We start from the raw sequence: 15926 nt of genomic DNA on the forward strand, positions 1-15926 counted from the left end.
TCCGCAGCTGAGCGTTATCAGCGCCTGCGCAGTGGCTCCCAGCGGGCGGTTGCTTGTTGGTTGTTGTAGTAACCGGGGAAGCGCCGTCGGCGGCTGCCCTGAGCCTTGCTGGGGAAGGAAGAGGGAGGTAGGCGCAGAGCGCGGTCCACGCCTACTCGCCCCGAACCATGGGAAGATGAGACAGGTAAAAGCCTGCGCCAGCGCGCATCCCTACCCTAGGGAGGAGCGTTCCCGGGTCCAGGCTGCAGCTGGCCGCCGCACTTCCCGCTCAGAGCCGGGGAGTAGCTGTTGGCTTCCGGGCGCGCCGCGTTGATTCGCGGCAGCCGAGTGGTCCTGTCCTTTCCGGGGGGAGCATCTGCGGACCTCCGTGGAATTGGGGTGAGCTGGGGTTGGGGCTGAGAAGCAGATTCCTTTAGGGCGAGGAGTGTTCTTAGGCGAATGTCTTTAATCTTCCGATCGACCTGTTTCTCCCCGCTCTGCAGGCAGCCTAGGAAAGGTTGGCATCCCTTCCCGTTTAGAGGTTTTGTTTAAACTTAAAGGACTTCCCAACATTTTGGGAAAGATCAAGAAATCCCCCTTGAGAATCCCCTGAAGAAAGCCATTGAAGTCGTTAGACATTGCCCATTGCGCCGAAGATCATTATCGGGGTCGGTTTTTTTGTTTTTTGTCTGATTTACAGTCTCATCGTATTTATGAATGTATGGAAAAGTTAAGAAGGATTGACAGCAAGTAATTATCGCTGAGTAATGGGATTATGGTCATTTAAACATATTCCTTTTCTTTATTTGTAGTTCCTATTTCTTCTTCTGACACACAAAACGACCATGTACTTTTTACTTTGGAAAAAATATTTTAAGTTAGAAATGCAGTGTTGGAAATTTTCCAATTTTATTGTCTATTTGAGAGTCATATCAAAGTTTGTGATTTTTAGTAAGGAAGAATAATTTTTAAGAGTGGAAGGGCATTCCCCCCTCCCCCCCAACCATTTATATGGACCTTTGATTCAAGAGAATATATTCATCTTTCGGTTCATTGTTGAATTTATTTTACGGGAAACATGATGGCATCTTGTCAGAGTGCTTGTCATAGAGTCTAAATAAATATTTTCAAGGTTTTTTTTTTTTTTTGAGACGGAGTTTTCGCTCTTGTTGCCCAGGCTGGAGTGCAATGGCGCGATCTTGGCTTACTGCAACCTCCGCCTCCCGGGTTCAAGCGATTCTCCTGCCTAAGCCTCCCGAGTATCTGGGATTACAGGAATGAGCCAACACACCTGGCTAATTTTTTTTTTTTTTTTTTTTAGTAAAGATGGGGTTTCTCCATGTTGGTCAGGCCGGTCTCGAACTCCCAACCTGAGGTGATCCGCCCGCCTTGGCCTCCCAAAGTGCTGGGATTACAGGTGTGATCCACCCTGCCCGACCTGCAAGGGTCTTAAACCTTGAGTTTTTATTTATTTATTTTTAACCCAGGCCAGGTTTGTCTAGCAAGGAATATATGTTTTAGGGAATCAGTCACCTGCCTCAGACTGCCCTGAAAGTGAAGAGTCTATCCTTTTGGTGCATATTCGATTTAGTAAATAATGAGAAACTCAAACTTAGTAACAGCTCTTCAAATATATAGAGCACAGACAGTATGTTTGAAAAAAATCTTGACTTTTGTGGCATATCGAGGCACTGTTATGGAAGATAAACTTCTAGAGGTTGAGCACTATTGAGGAATATAGTCATTCTCATTACTTAGATTACCAGCAATAACCGATAAATAGACAACTGCATTGTGTTTCAGGTCAGTCGATCTGATCAAGTTGATTTCTTGCAGGAATTTGTGCCATCCAAATTAGGCTTGATCCAGTGAATCTGCTAGGAAAGGTCTCTGAGGCCCCCGTCTGCTGACTGCATGACAAACCCTAAAGGAAATGCCAGTCGTGATGGCCCGGGACCTGGAGGAAACAGCATCATCCTCAGAGGATGAGGAGGTCATAAGTCAAGAGTAAGTAATAGCAAGCCTGCTTTTGACCTGTGCTTTATACTCTTTTACTTGTATACTCTTATATACTCTTCTCTTTTACCTATATACTCTTTTATCTAGTGTCATTCCTTGGGGATTATCTAACTCCGGTTTTAGCTTCTATCCATAATGTCATTTAAGGTCTTGTTATTCAGTCCCAATCGGCTATGAGAAATGAGATAAGGCTCTCTTTCTGGGCTCATAAGCGAACATCAGCTCTAAATGTTGTGAAATGCAGGTAGTAGCTTTTGGTGAATGAACTCTTGCTCAGAGCTCCCAACATAGAAGATTTTGAAATGTTTCAGTATTGAAGAAAAGCATTTCCAAACTCTGTGACACTAGTTATGTTTGCTAATTTTCTCAAAAGTCTTTACAATGATAAAATGGTGGTAATATAGAGAGGTCAGGTAACTTACCATAGTAACTCTGAGACAGAATGTTAGAGTTCTATGGCCTGTGCTGCGTCAATTGAACTACATTGCTTTCCTGAGTTCTTTTAGTTAAGAGTCCAGTTTCATGATTAATGGATCATCACAATAAGAATGAATGATAATAGCCAGGCGTGTTGGCTTACGCCTATAATTCCAGTACTTTGGGTAGCCTAGGTGAGTGGATCACCTGAGGTCAGGAGTTCAAGACCATCCTGGCCAACATGGTGAAAGCCCATCTCTAGTAAAAAAACAAAAATTAGCTGGGTGTGGTGGTGGGTGTCTGTAATCTCAGCTACTCAGGAGGCTGAGGCAGGAGAATGGCTTGAACCCAGGAGGTGGAGGTTGCAGTGAGCTGAGATTGTACCACTGCATTCCAGCCCGGCTGACAAGAGCGAACCTCCATCTCAAAAAAAAAAAAAAAAGAATGATAATGATAAATATAGCTATTACAGATGATGATAAAGGCTTTATCTTATCTATATCTTACATATTTTTAAATCTGAAGGTGTTATTATTTACACTTTTTTAAATTCAGGAAATTTTTTTCACTTTTTTTTCACTTTTTTTAATCAGGAAATTTCCTCAGTGATGCATCAAGCGTAAGTGATGCATTGAGTTTTGGACTTAGCTTTTCTGGATTTTGATCACTTTGCTCTTTTGCCTCCTTTAATTATTACTTGACACAGAGTAAAGAGAGAATCTGGTTTAAAGGTAAAATTCATTTTTAAGATTCTCCCTGAGTCCTTTTGGATATGTGTGTACTGTGTAACCTGAAAAATAGAGATAATATCTCCCAGACTATTTTGTAGGGATCTGGTTAGACTCAAATAGAATAATGTATGTGAAATTACTTTGTAAGTGCCATACAAATGTAAGGCATCATTCTTATTGGTTTTAATATTGAATTTATGGTGGGCTTCTTAGAAGATAGAAGATTACTTGTTATTGTAATTTGAAGAAAATTGTTGAAGCATTAAGAAAGCTTTGAGGAAACATTTCTTATCAGTGTTAGGTCATAGAAACGAATAGAGATTTGAAAGTATATTTGGGTCATTCTTGTTCAGGATAATTAAAGGGATAATTCCCTCTGGTTACTTTGTCTTTTTCTGACTTTGCTTTCAGTGTGCTGCCTCTTACCCATTTCATAAAACTTTTAACTTCTGCTGCAAGTATCAGTCTTTCCCCTCTTTAAAGGTTGCTCTTTTACTCCATTACTGTCTCTCTTATTAGTGGGCTTACAGATTGGGCCTGACAAATGTTAGATTGAACTATGTGAAACTGCCATTTTGGTAGGTCAGAAACAGTCAAATACTGACGATTGCAGGTAGTTTGACCTAATATTATAGTAGGTACTTAGTAAATTCTTGCTGACTGAATAATGAAATGAAGGAATAAATGAAGGCTTTATACTTTACGTTACCTTAGATCAGAGTTGTCAACTTTTTTATGACATGGATTCCTTACCAGAATAATATTTTTAAGGCTTAAAATAAAATACATATCATTACAAAGAGTACTAATTACATTCAAATGCAGTTATTAAAACACATTTGTAACATAGTAATATGTGCTGTTTTACTAATACATTAAATAAGATCATTTAAAATCTGGGAAAGTTAAATTTTGTTTTCTAAAGACAACAACATGAAGACTGTTTTTGTTTAGTTTGTGTAAGATCAGTACACTGGGGGGGTGGTCTTTGATTAACAATTGTAGATGGGGGGTACTGGGAAGCAGCATAGATGTCTGGGCCACCAGTATGAGGTGTCATCATTTAGTGACTGAATGATTATTAGGAGGAGAGTTGCCCAATTGTTGTCCAGCCTCATCATGATAGAAAGACCATGATCACATGTGATCTAGGGGTGAGTCTTAAACTATTATAACTTAGAAGTAATGACAAATGTAATGTTTTGAGATATCTACAACACCTGTAATAAGGTATAAAAATACCTGTAATTGGCCAGGCGCAGTGGCTCACACCTGTAATCCCAGCACTTCGGGAGGCCGAGGTGGGCAGATCACTTGTAGTCAGGAGTTCAAGACCAGCCTAGCCAATATGGTGAAACCCTGTCTCTACTAATACAAAAATTACCCGGGTGTGGTTGCGAGCAGCTGTAATCCCAGCTACTTGGGAGGCTGAGGCAGGATAATCTCTTGAACCTGGGAGGCAGAGGTTGCAGTGAGCCAAGATCGTGCCACTGTGCTCCAGCCTGGAGGACAGAGTGAGATTCCGTCTCAAACAAAACAAAACAAAACAAAAAAATCCCTGTAATTTTAGATGACGTCAAAGGCACAGATAATGCTAATATTACCATGGTTCATTGCCTATATTCATAATTAAGAAATACTGAATTTCTAGTAAAAGTTAGTGAAAATAAAGGTATAATTTTCCCGCTTCTCCCATCCAAATTTATGGACCACTTCTTCCTTTCAGACTTCTAGTGTTAATTTTTAACAGTTAATCTTGTTTTATCAGCTTATGTCTTGTCTATCAGACACTTATTTTTTACATTAGGAAGCTTAAATCAATCTTGTTCACACCTGAAGCAGTAGGCGTACATTTTAAAAGTTGATTTAGAAGTTTGAAGGCCGTAAATCATCTGAAGATGTTGACTTGATCCAAAGATGTATATCCATGGACATCTGTTAGATCTACTCAGATCCCTAGGCTGTGTGAAAATATTAATTCCTTGCAATCCTGGACTTCAGGAATAGAAACTGTCCAGGCAGTCCTTGTTTTGCATGGTATTATTTCAAATAGAAAATGTAAAGAGGCTATTTTTCTATATTTTGCTTGGGGATCCCAAATACAACTCTGTATATAGATATAGAAACTTTCATATAAGAACGTGATGTAAGATTTCTTTGGTCACTGAAAAAATGTCAACTTTAATTGCTATTGTAAAAGGCAGTTAAAAGGATCATTAACAATCAATTATAAAGTGGGTGCTATAGGAGTTCAGAGAAGGAGGTATTGTAATGGGCTGAAGGAGCTGGGGAAGGCTGCCTGAAGGTGGTGAGACTTCAAGTAGGCCTTGGAGAGTGGGTTTAGATAAACAGAAGTGGGGAAGGCATTTCTAATAGGGGTAATGGTATGAAGACAGCCTGGAAGCAAGAATGCAAAAGCTGCTTACAGCTCCATCTTTGAGTTATGTAGGCTGGGTCCCAGGAGTGAATGACATCTATTTCTCATGAAATTATTCCCAGAAAACCAAAATGTTTTTAGGCTTTCAATAAAGTGAATCATAAAACTGATCTGCTTTGGTGATTGTTCAAATCCTGTGTTTTTCATGCCTATGAAAGTGAATTTTAATATATACCAGTTTCTGATGTGAATGAAAATGTGAAGTCCCAATTTTCAGTTTCCTAATCATTCTGAATTTTTTTCTTTTAGCGCCACTTGGTGGGAATATGTTTTTTATGACAATTTCGCATATTGCTTTAGTTTTTTTTTTTGTTTTTTTTTGTTTTTTTTTTTTTAGCTGACCTTACTGTTTACTCTCTCTTTTATCTTTCCATAGGTTGGAAGTGAAAAGATTTCTCTGTTAGAGACCTGGCTTTCTACAGATAGTACAGTTAGGGCCTGGGCTCTTCTCAGCTGTGTACCCATTAATTGTGTTCCCCTTGTCAGGCATTTTTAAATTGGAGCAGCAATCCATTGTTTGTAAATGCTAAGGCATAGTGGTGCCAGTTGGTAGCTAGTGCTAGATTGACAGAGAACTTTGGATAGTTTCCAGAGTTCCTGTCTGAGACTTTGTAGTTTAGGCTGCCTGTTTTTTTTCTCTACTTGCTGATTTAGAAATGTAGTGGAAAAATGAAGGTTGGAAGAGATCATAGGAATCGCCTGGCTTCATGCCCACATTTTACAGGTGTTAACGATGAAGAAGCAAGCAAGCCACGAAAAAATCCTTCTTGCTAAAAAAGGTACCCTATCAACACCGTTTCTCACAAGTGGGTACTGTTACCAAGTCAAAGAACAAGAACAATAAGCATCCACATGCCATTTCTAGAAAACGGGGAATGAACTAGGTGTGTTGTTCTTTGCTTTCTTCACTAGAAAGCAGTTGGCAGCTTGTCCCAAGTCTAAAGACTGCCTCACTTCTAAGATTGGGCACCTGACAAACTGTGCATTCAGAGTGTGAATCTTTTTATCTTTTTTTTTTTTTTTAATTGAGATGGAATCTTGCACTGTTGGCAGGTTGGAGTGCAGTGGCGTGATCTCGGCTCACTGCAACCTCCACCTCTCGGGTTCAACTGATTCTCCTGCCTCAGCCCCCTGAGTAGCTGGGACTACAGTCATATGCCACCACACCCAGCTAATTTTTGTATTTTTATTAGAGATGGGGTTTCACCATGTTGGCCAGGATGGTCTCGATCTCTTGACCTCGTGATCTGCCTGCCTCGGCCTCCCAAAGTGCTGGGATTATAGGCGTGAGCCACCGTGTCCAGCCCGAGTGTGGATCTTTTTAAAGTTGAATTGGGAGGGGCTGACTTGGCCCTGAGATTTGTGGTATGTCCTTTGTTAAGGGATGTGGTTATGTAAGTTTTTAAGAGTCGAGTGAATCTTGGCCAACTGGATTGCATTTAAGGAATTGATCAGTTTAAGTTCCCAAATAATTGAATTCAAGGTATTCAATATATAGAACTTTGCTGAAATGCGATTAGGGAAGCAAATAGTAGAAAGAATACAGATGTTGGGTTCAAATACCTCATCCCTTACTTAACCAGCTGTATGACCTTAGGCAGGTTACTTAACCTTGAGACAGTTTTTCTTCAGTTCATAGTATGGGCAAGGGGATTAAGTGACATGTGAAGCTCTTAGTTTAAATCCTGGCACATAGTAGGGACTCAGTTCATTAAATTTTATTTCTCTTCCTACCTCCCTGCCCTAATGAGGGTGAAGATTTTCCTAATCTGTGAGTAAATATTCATCAGCCTAAAATTAAGCTGAGATTTCCTGAGGATAGGGAAAAAGAATAAAGTCAGAAGTCTTTTTCTCCCCTGTGGTTTTATACTGGAGGAAAATATATGTTGTTCCATTTAGCATGGGTTTCCTTTAAAATACGTGATTTTAATTGGGATACTTGTATTCAGAGTTCCTAGTTCAGAATCTTAGGATGCATCATCAAATTGGCTTGAAAATGGACTATGGCATGTAAAAGGAGTATGTAAATTATTGTGAACTCATCAGTTAGGATTCTTGATGTGTGCAAAGGATTACAACATAATCCAAATGGTCGTAAGTAATAAAGAGAATATGTTCACTCATATTCAGGCATATCTTGATTCTGAAACTCCCACTTTAACGCCCAGGATCTCTTCCGTCAACCTCCCGCTGACTTTTTCCTTCACCAACAGCTACAAGCTCTTCCCTCAAGGTCACAAAATGGTTGTTGACATTCCAGACTTCTCACTCTTATCCTATACCATCAAGAGGAAGACAGGGTATCATCTGTAGCCATTACAGAAGAGAAAGAAACCATTGCTTTTTCAGAGTCTCAGAACATGTTTCCTTAAACTCATGGGCTCCAATTGGTTTATGTGCCTATCTCTGAACCACTAACTGTACTGAATGATGAAATATCTTGATTGGCTGAAACCAATCAAGGCCCATCCCTGGACCAGAAATAGAGTTAATTTTAAACACACAACTAAGAATGGGAGATGTGATTTCCCACAGGATATTTGGGATTTGTATTCAAGAAGGAAGGGGAAACTTGCTAAGCAACAAACCATAGTAATCTGCATCAGCAGTTAGTTCGGATTTTGAGCTGTAAATTAATGAAGGCTTTGTTGTCGTTATAGGGATCATCCATGCATCATGTGGACTGGAGGCTGTAGGAGAATTCCAGTTTTGGTATTCCATGCCGACGCTATTCTTACAAAGGACAACAATATTAGAGTAATTGGAGGTGGGTATAACCTCTCCCACGGAGGACGGAGCTGGGCATGGCCCGGACATCCTTGTCTGAAAGAAGTTGATATGACATATATATAGGGAAAGGGCCTTGGCCATGAGAAAAATCAATTGAGTTGTTATACTTCAAATATTATAATTTCTTAAATTGTTTTCTGCTTATGTTTTTCCTCTGATTTTTTTCCCCCAGAATAATGTGTACATGTGTTTGTTTTTTTTATTGTGGTAAAATACACATAACAAAATTTACCATTTTAACCATTTTAGAGTGTACAAGTCATTGTTTTTTAGTACATTCACAATGTTGTGCAGCCATCACCACTGTCTAGTTCCAGAACATTTTCATCATCCCCAAAGTACAGCAGATACCCATTAAGCAGGTATCCCCAGCCCCCATACCACCAGTCCCTGGCAACCACTCATCTATTTTCTATTTTTATAGATTCGCATATTCTAGATGTTTTATATAAATGGAGTCATGTGATATGTGGCCTTTTTTGGCGGGCTTCTTTTCACTTAGCATAATGTTTTCGAGATTCATCCATGTTGGAGTATATATCAGTCCTTCATTCCTTCTTATAGCTGAATAACATTCCATTGTATATGCTAATGAATGCATTCCAATGATACACCACATTTTGTTTATCCAGTCATCAGTTGATGTACATTTTTTTGTTTCCACCTTTTTTTAAAATTTTATTTTAAAAATTTATTTATTTTTTAGATACAGAGTCTCACTGTGTTGCCTATGTTGGTCTCAAACTCCTGGCCTTAAGCAAGCTGCCTTGGTTACATGCATGAGCCACTGTGCCTGGCCTGTTTCCACTTTTTGTCTGTTGTGACTTGTGCTGCTATGAATGTTCATGGAAAAGATGTTTGGACACCTATCTTCATTCTTTGGGGTATACCCAGGAATGGAATTGCTAGGTCATATGGTAATTCTGTGTTTAACTTACTCCGTGTCAAACTGTTTTCCATAGCAGCTGCACCGTTTTAATTCCCATCGACAATGTATAGGGGTTCCAGTTTCTCCACATCCTCACTAACATTTGTTATTTTCTGTTTCTTAGATTATAGCCATACCGGTGAATGTGATGTGGTATCTGGCTGTGGTTTTGATTTGCATTTCCTTAATGAGTAATGACATTGAATATCTTTTTATGTACTTTTTGGCCATTTCTGTATTTTCTTTGGAGAAAGGCCTATTCAAGTCCTTTGTACATTTTTAAAATTGGACTGTCTTTATTGTTGTTGAATTATAAGAGTTTTGTATGTAATGGATGTTAGACAACATATATATGTTACAAATATTCTTACTCTGTGAATTGTCTTTCACTCTCTTGTTAGTGCTCTTTCATGAGCGAAAGTTTTTTGTTTTGATGATACCCATTTTCTTTTGTTGCTTATATTCTTTGTGTCATATCTGAGAAACCATTGCCTAACCCAAGGTCATGATCCCTGTGCTTTTTTCTAAGAGTTTTTTAGTTTAAGCTCTTATAGTTAGGGCTAAATAGTCTTTGATCCATTTTGAGTTAATTTTTTAAGGTAGAGTTAGGTAAGGGTTCACCTTCATTCATTTGCATTTGGATATCCAGTTGTCTCAGCACAATTAGTTGAAGAGACTGTTCTTTTCCCCACTGAATGGTCTTGGCACTATTGTCGAAAGTCAGTAGACCACAGATGTATGGGTTTACTTATGGACTCTTAATATTTCATTGAACTATACATTTATCCTTATGCTAGTAACACACTCTTTTGATTACCCTACCTTTGTATTAAGTTTTGAAATTGGGATTGTAAGTCCTCTAATACAGTTCTTTTTCAAGATCTCTGGCCATTCAGGGTCCCTTGCAATTCCATATGAAGGTTAGAATCAACTTTTCCATTTCTTCAAAAATGGCTGTTGGAATGTTGATAGGGAGTGCATTGAATCTATAATCACTTCTGAGGGTGTTGCCATCTTAATGATGTTAAGTATTCTATGAACATGGGATGTCTTTCCAATTTTTGGGGCTTCTTTAATTTCTTTCATCACGGTTTTATAGTTTTCTGTGCACAAGTCTTGTACCCTCTTCGTTAAATTTATTCCTAAATATTTTGTTCTTTTTGATGTTATTGTAAATAGAATTGTTTTCTCAATTTCATTTTTGGGTTCTTCACTGCTAGTATATAGAAATACAACTGAGTTCTGTATATTGATCTTGTATCCTGAAACCTTGCTGCGCTCATTTATTAGCTCTAATAGTTTTTGTGTTTAGGTTTGTCTGCATATAATATGTTATCTGCACATAGAGAGAATTTTAGTTCTCTGTCCAACCTGGATGCCTTTTATTTCTTTTTCTTCCCTAATTATTCTGGCTAGAATTTCTAGTACAATGTTGAATAGAAAGAGGGCATCTTTGTCTTGTTTTTGATCATAGGAAGAAAGCTTTCTGTTTTCTATGCATATGATATTAGCTGTGGGTTTTTCGTAAATGTCCTTTGTCATGTTGAGAAGGTTTGCTTCTATTCCTAGTTTTTGTATGTTTTTATCATGAAAAGGTGTTAGTCAAATGCTTTTTCCACATCAACTGAAATGCTATTTCCCCCTTCATCCTGTTAATGTGGTACATTACATTGAGTGACTTTTTGTATTGAATCTCCCTTATATTCCTGAGATAAATCCCACTTTGTCAGAGTGTATAATTGCTAGTATTTTATTTTTATTTTTTTTTAAGATGGAGTCTTGCTCTGTCACCCACACTAGAGTGCAGTGGCGCAATCTCAGCTCACTGCAACCTCCACCTCCCGGGTTCAAGCAATTCTCTGCCTCAGCCTCCTGAGTAGCTGGGATTATAGGTGTGTGCCACCATGCCTGGGTATTTTTAGTAGAGATGAGGTTTCACCATGTTGGCCAGGCTGGTTTTGAACTCCTGACCTCATGATCCACTCGCCTCAGCCTCCCAAAGTGCTGAGATTATAGGCATGAGCCACTGCCCCTGGCCTAATTGCTAGTATTTTGTTGAACATTTATAGTTTTCTTCTGATGCCTTTGTCTGACTTTGGTATCATGGTAATGCTGGCCTCATAGAATGGGTTCCCTTCAACCTCTGCTTGTTGTAGGTCTATTCATGTTTTCTATTTCTTCTTGAGTCAGTTTTGGTAGTTTATGTGTTTCTAAGTATTTGTCCATTTCATTTAGCTTATCTAACTTGTTTGCATACAATTGTTCATAGTATTCTTTTATAATCCTTTTATTTTCTGTAAGGTCTGTAATAATGTTCCCACTTTCACTTATTTCAGTCTTTTCTCTTTTTTCCTTAGTCTAGCTAGAAGTTTGTCAATTTCATTGATCATTTTTATTTTTATTTTTTTAGCAACAAAGTCTCACTCTGTCACCCATGCTGGAGTGCAGTGGTGCAACGCTAGCTAACTGCAGCCTCAAACTTCTGGGCTCAAGTGGTCCTCCTGCCCCAGCCTCCTGAATAGCTAGGTCTGTGGGTGTACATCACCATGGCTAGCTAATTAAAAAAAAATAGCTTTTTGTAGAGATGGGGGTCTCACTATATTGCCCAGGCTGGTCTTGAACTCCTGGCCTCAAAGCAGTCCTCCCAGCTCAGTCTCCTAAAGTGTGGGGATTATAGGTATGAGAATTTGCACCTGGCTTTGTTGATAATTTTAAAGACCCAACCTTAAAAATCCACCTTTTGCTTTCTCTTGTCTTCTGCATTGTTTGTATATTATCAATTTCACTTCTCTCTGTGCCTCTTGGATTTTAAGCAGTGCTCTGAGCCCTGGTGTAGTCTGTAGCCATCTTCAAAGGTTATAATACTGTGGATCAGAACTGTCTTGTGGTGTAGTGGAAAGAGTGTACACTTGGGTTCTCAGCCATTGGTTCAAATCCCAGCTTTGGCACTTCTTAGCTGTGAGTTTTGGGCAAGTGACTTAGACTCTCTTAACCAGTTTCATTATTAGTAAAATCTTAACCAGTTTCATTATTAGTAAAACTATTAGTAAAACGGAGAGAATATTATATTGTGAGGATTACATGAGATCATTTAACGTCTGACACATAATAAGTGCTCAGGACTTGGGTTGCTTATTTTACTGATTGAATAAGATCTGTTCTACTAATAAATGACTTTTGTCTTGTCCCTTAATAGGTCAGGAGTTCAGAGGACTGTTAGCATTGCTTCTGGGATTTGAATCCTCCTTCCTCCCCAAGGATCCTTGTGTTCTAATCCCCTCAGCAAGTTGCTAGGTTACCATTTAAAGGGATGTGGTTCATTCATGTTCTCTGAAGGCTGAGTAACTGAAGACCTCTTGCTGAGAAACTCCCTCTAAATATGATTTGAGCCAAAATTTTAAAGGTGGATAAAAACAAATATTCCCCCCAAACATACTTCTTTTGGTCTGTTTGTCACATAAAGTAATTGATGTATTCTATGACAATAGGCAGACCCTTCTTTTTTAGAATACCTAACATTTATTGGAAAATAATATCCATCAATGTCATCTATTTAAGCAATTACTATTTTTTAGGATCCATAAGTCTTCTTCTTTACACATTCCTGTGACTAAAGAAAAAGCCACTAAACTTTTCTCAAATTCTGTGTTTTTGAGTTTTCTGTATCTTTCCTACTTCCTTGTGGCTTAATTTTCTTCAACTTCCTTAATGAAAATAACAATTTGAATGACTTTTACTAGTTGCTGCTTCAGTTTTCTGCATTGTTAAATACTCTCAGTCTGTAACTTTTTTTTTTCTTTTTGGCTCTCTTAAATAGCTGACACAGATCTGTTCAGATCATAAGCCTGTGGTTAAATCCCCCTGAGAAGTGTATCTGGGGCAATAGTTACCTTCTGTTGATCTCATCGTCTTAGATGCCAACTTTGTTTTTTCTCTTTATGACATGTTTCATTGAATTCACTATTAATGTTTTTGGTACAATATGATTTCTCATGTTTTATTTGTGAAATATTCCAGGAATGTGGCTTTTTTTTCATTATAACCTTGTTTTTTTCCCCAAATTGTGTGTACTTTAAATGTGTAAATGGGATTGTATTTTAGAGACAACATAGGTATTTTCAGCTTAAAGTAAACTTCTCTTAGAATGAAGCATTTGTTTTTGTAATTTGCTCCTGAATGTTTTTATTTAGTAAGTTTGTATTTGCATATACTAGCAATAGATGTATGATGCAAGCTATATATGTGATTTGAAATTTTCTAGTAGGAAATTCTTTTTAAAAGTAAAAGGAAACAGGTAGATGCAATTAATTTTAATATATTTTATTTAACCCAATATATTCCAGAATATTATCATTTCCACATTTACTCAATATAAATAAATAAGATATTTTATATCTAGTATATATTTTAACATAACAGAGCATCTCAATTTGCTGCAAAATTTTCATTGGAAATATTAGGTCTATATTTAGATTTTATAACTTTTATAGTTGAAAAAGTAAATTCATTTACTCAATTGTTTCTTTGCCCTCCCCACAGGCAAATTGTTTAAAATAGGATTTCCAGTAACTGAATCAAGTATTCATTCTTAAATTTAAATTAACTAAAGTTAAATAAAATTAAAAATTCAGTTCCTTTGTCCCACTAGTCACATTTCAAGTGCTATTAGTCACACATATTCGACAGCCCAGATATCCTAATCCTAATCCTAGGTAACCTAATTTTCTGATACTAGAGTACAGCTACACTATGTTGCCATTAAGGGAGTTATTTTTGTGTTGTACAAGTCAAAAATGTCAGCTTTATCTTTATCCTGATTTCCCATGCTATTTTTGTTTAAACCCTTTAAGGCGTTTCACTACTCTCTAGGTACTTGGCTGTGTTGACAGTTAGATTATTGGTTTGTTTTCATTTGCTCTGCTGTGGTCAGTCCTGGAACTTGCTAGGGGTCCTAGCACTTCAAGTTGCCTCTAGGGGCACATGTGAGTGGTTGGAGAAGAGGAAATGCTATGGTCTTTTCTGTGGTGGAACCGATGTGATGCTTGTTAAGAGGCTTAGAAATAGGGTATTTGGCAGTTTGCTAGTAGTCAAGGAGGACTGTGCTCTGCCTCATGTTTTGATACAGAAGAAAACATGGGATGAGGTGGTTCTTTCTTAGGCAGTTGGGCAGCTTCAGTTTACAGTTGCAATCTTCCATTTGACTTTTGTCATGGGAGAGAAAGCCTAGGCATGTTAGTCAGAGTTCCTGTTATGGGAGAGAAAGCCCAGGTACATGTTTGTCAGGGTGCTCCACAGAAATAGAACCAATAGGATACAAGGAGACCGGGAGGGGGAAGGGAGGAATGAATGTTGTTATAAGGTTATTGGTATATGTAATTTTGTAAGCTAAAAAGTCCCCTTATCTACCATCTGCAAGTTGGAGACCCTGGGAAGTTGGTGGTCCAGTTTGAAAGCCTATGAGTTAGAGACCCAGTGGTATAGATTCCACTCTGAGTCTGAATTCCTGAGAACCAGGGGTGTCGAGGGCAGAGAAGGTCTATGTCCCAGCTCAACCAGTCAGTCAGAGAGGGAGCTCAACCAATCACCCTTTTGATCTATTCTTGCCCTCAATGGATTAGATGATTCCCATTCACATTTGGGAGGGCAGTCTGCTTTATTCAGTCCCTGTATTTAAATGCTCATCTCTTCTGGAGATACCTTGACAGATACCTGTAAATAATGTTATCCAGGTATCTGGGCATCCTGTGGCCCAGTCAAGTTGACACATAAAAATAACCATCATTACCAGGTTTCTTAAGAGAAGCCCAGAAATCTAGATTTTTATATGAATTTTTCCAATTTTCAATGGCTAGCAACTAATTTAATTTTATTTTAAAGCGTCATGAGTGACAGACCACATCTGCAGACTGGGTCTGGTTCTTGGGTCACCAATTTATAACCTCTAGTCTAAAATATACTACCCACCAGCCTTATTGCACACAGAGGACTACCGGACACAGAGTATATAAGAACTGAAAATCTCCAGCAGTGATGTTTGCGTTCTGTCATTCCACCCTTCTTTTCTTGCACTACTCTTTTGGAGCATGTTCAATGTATCTGAGTTGGGTTAGAGTTAGGTGGTATGGATTAGAAGTGGCTTGTCACTGCTTACTTCTTATATACTGTAAGAATCAGATTTGCCACTGAGTGTGGTGGCAGTTGTATTTTTCTTTTATCTTAGGAGGAGTAGGAGAAATAATAATAATAGCATTTTACTTTTTTTTTTTTTTTCCTGAAACAGGGTCTTGCTCTGTCACCCATGCTGAAGTGCAGTGGCATGATTACAACTCACTAGTACAGCCTTGACCTCCTGGTCTCAAGCAACCCTCTTACCTCAGCCTCCTGAGTAGCAGGGACTAGAGACATACACCACCATGTCTGGCTAATTTTTTAAGTTATATTTTGTAGAGACAGGGTCTCTCCTATGTTGCTCAGGCTGGATTCAAATTGCTGGCCTCACGCAGCCCTCCCACCTTGGCCTCCCAAAGTGCTGGGATTACAGGCGTAAGCCACCATGCCTGGCCCATTTTAATTTTTTAATTTGCTATATAAAATATATCATTAATTATGTACAGTGCATATACTA

The 15926-nt window shown here is 38.5% G+C and overlaps 1 protein-coding gene across 50 annotated transcripts in view; it reads left to right on the forward strand.

Annotated features, from left to right (window-relative positions):
- The first annotated feature begins 16 nt into the window (after positions 1-16).
- TTLL5 (tubulin tyrosine ligase like 5) overlaps positions 17-15926 on the forward strand; it is a 290959-nt gene continuing 275049 nt past the window's right edge. For 34 of the 50 annotated variants that reach the window (XR_003731645.2, XR_013396464.1, XM_015144155.3 and 31 more), the window contains exons 1-3: positions 17-184; positions 1816-1986; positions 8244-8350. Coding sequence is in view for 48 of the 50 variants with exons in the window: in XM_015144155.3 (XP_014999641.1) it covers positions 1913-1986; positions 8244-8350 (181 nt within the window). In the remaining 2 variants the exon portion in view is untranslated. Of the gene's footprint in view, positions 379-1815; positions 1987-8243; positions 8351-15926 lie in introns of all 50 variants that reach the window. The other 16 variants (XM_015144156.3, XM_077941500.1, XM_077941511.1 and 13 more) reach the window with 1 other exon arrangement.

Source organism: Macaca mulatta, chromosome 7 (assembly GCF_049350105.2).
Source record: "Macaca mulatta isolate MMU2019108-1 chromosome 7, T2T-MMU8v2.0, whole genome shotgun sequence".
Classification (NCBI taxonomy): domain Eukaryota; kingdom Metazoa; phylum Chordata; class Mammalia; order Primates; family Cercopithecidae; genus Macaca; species Macaca mulatta.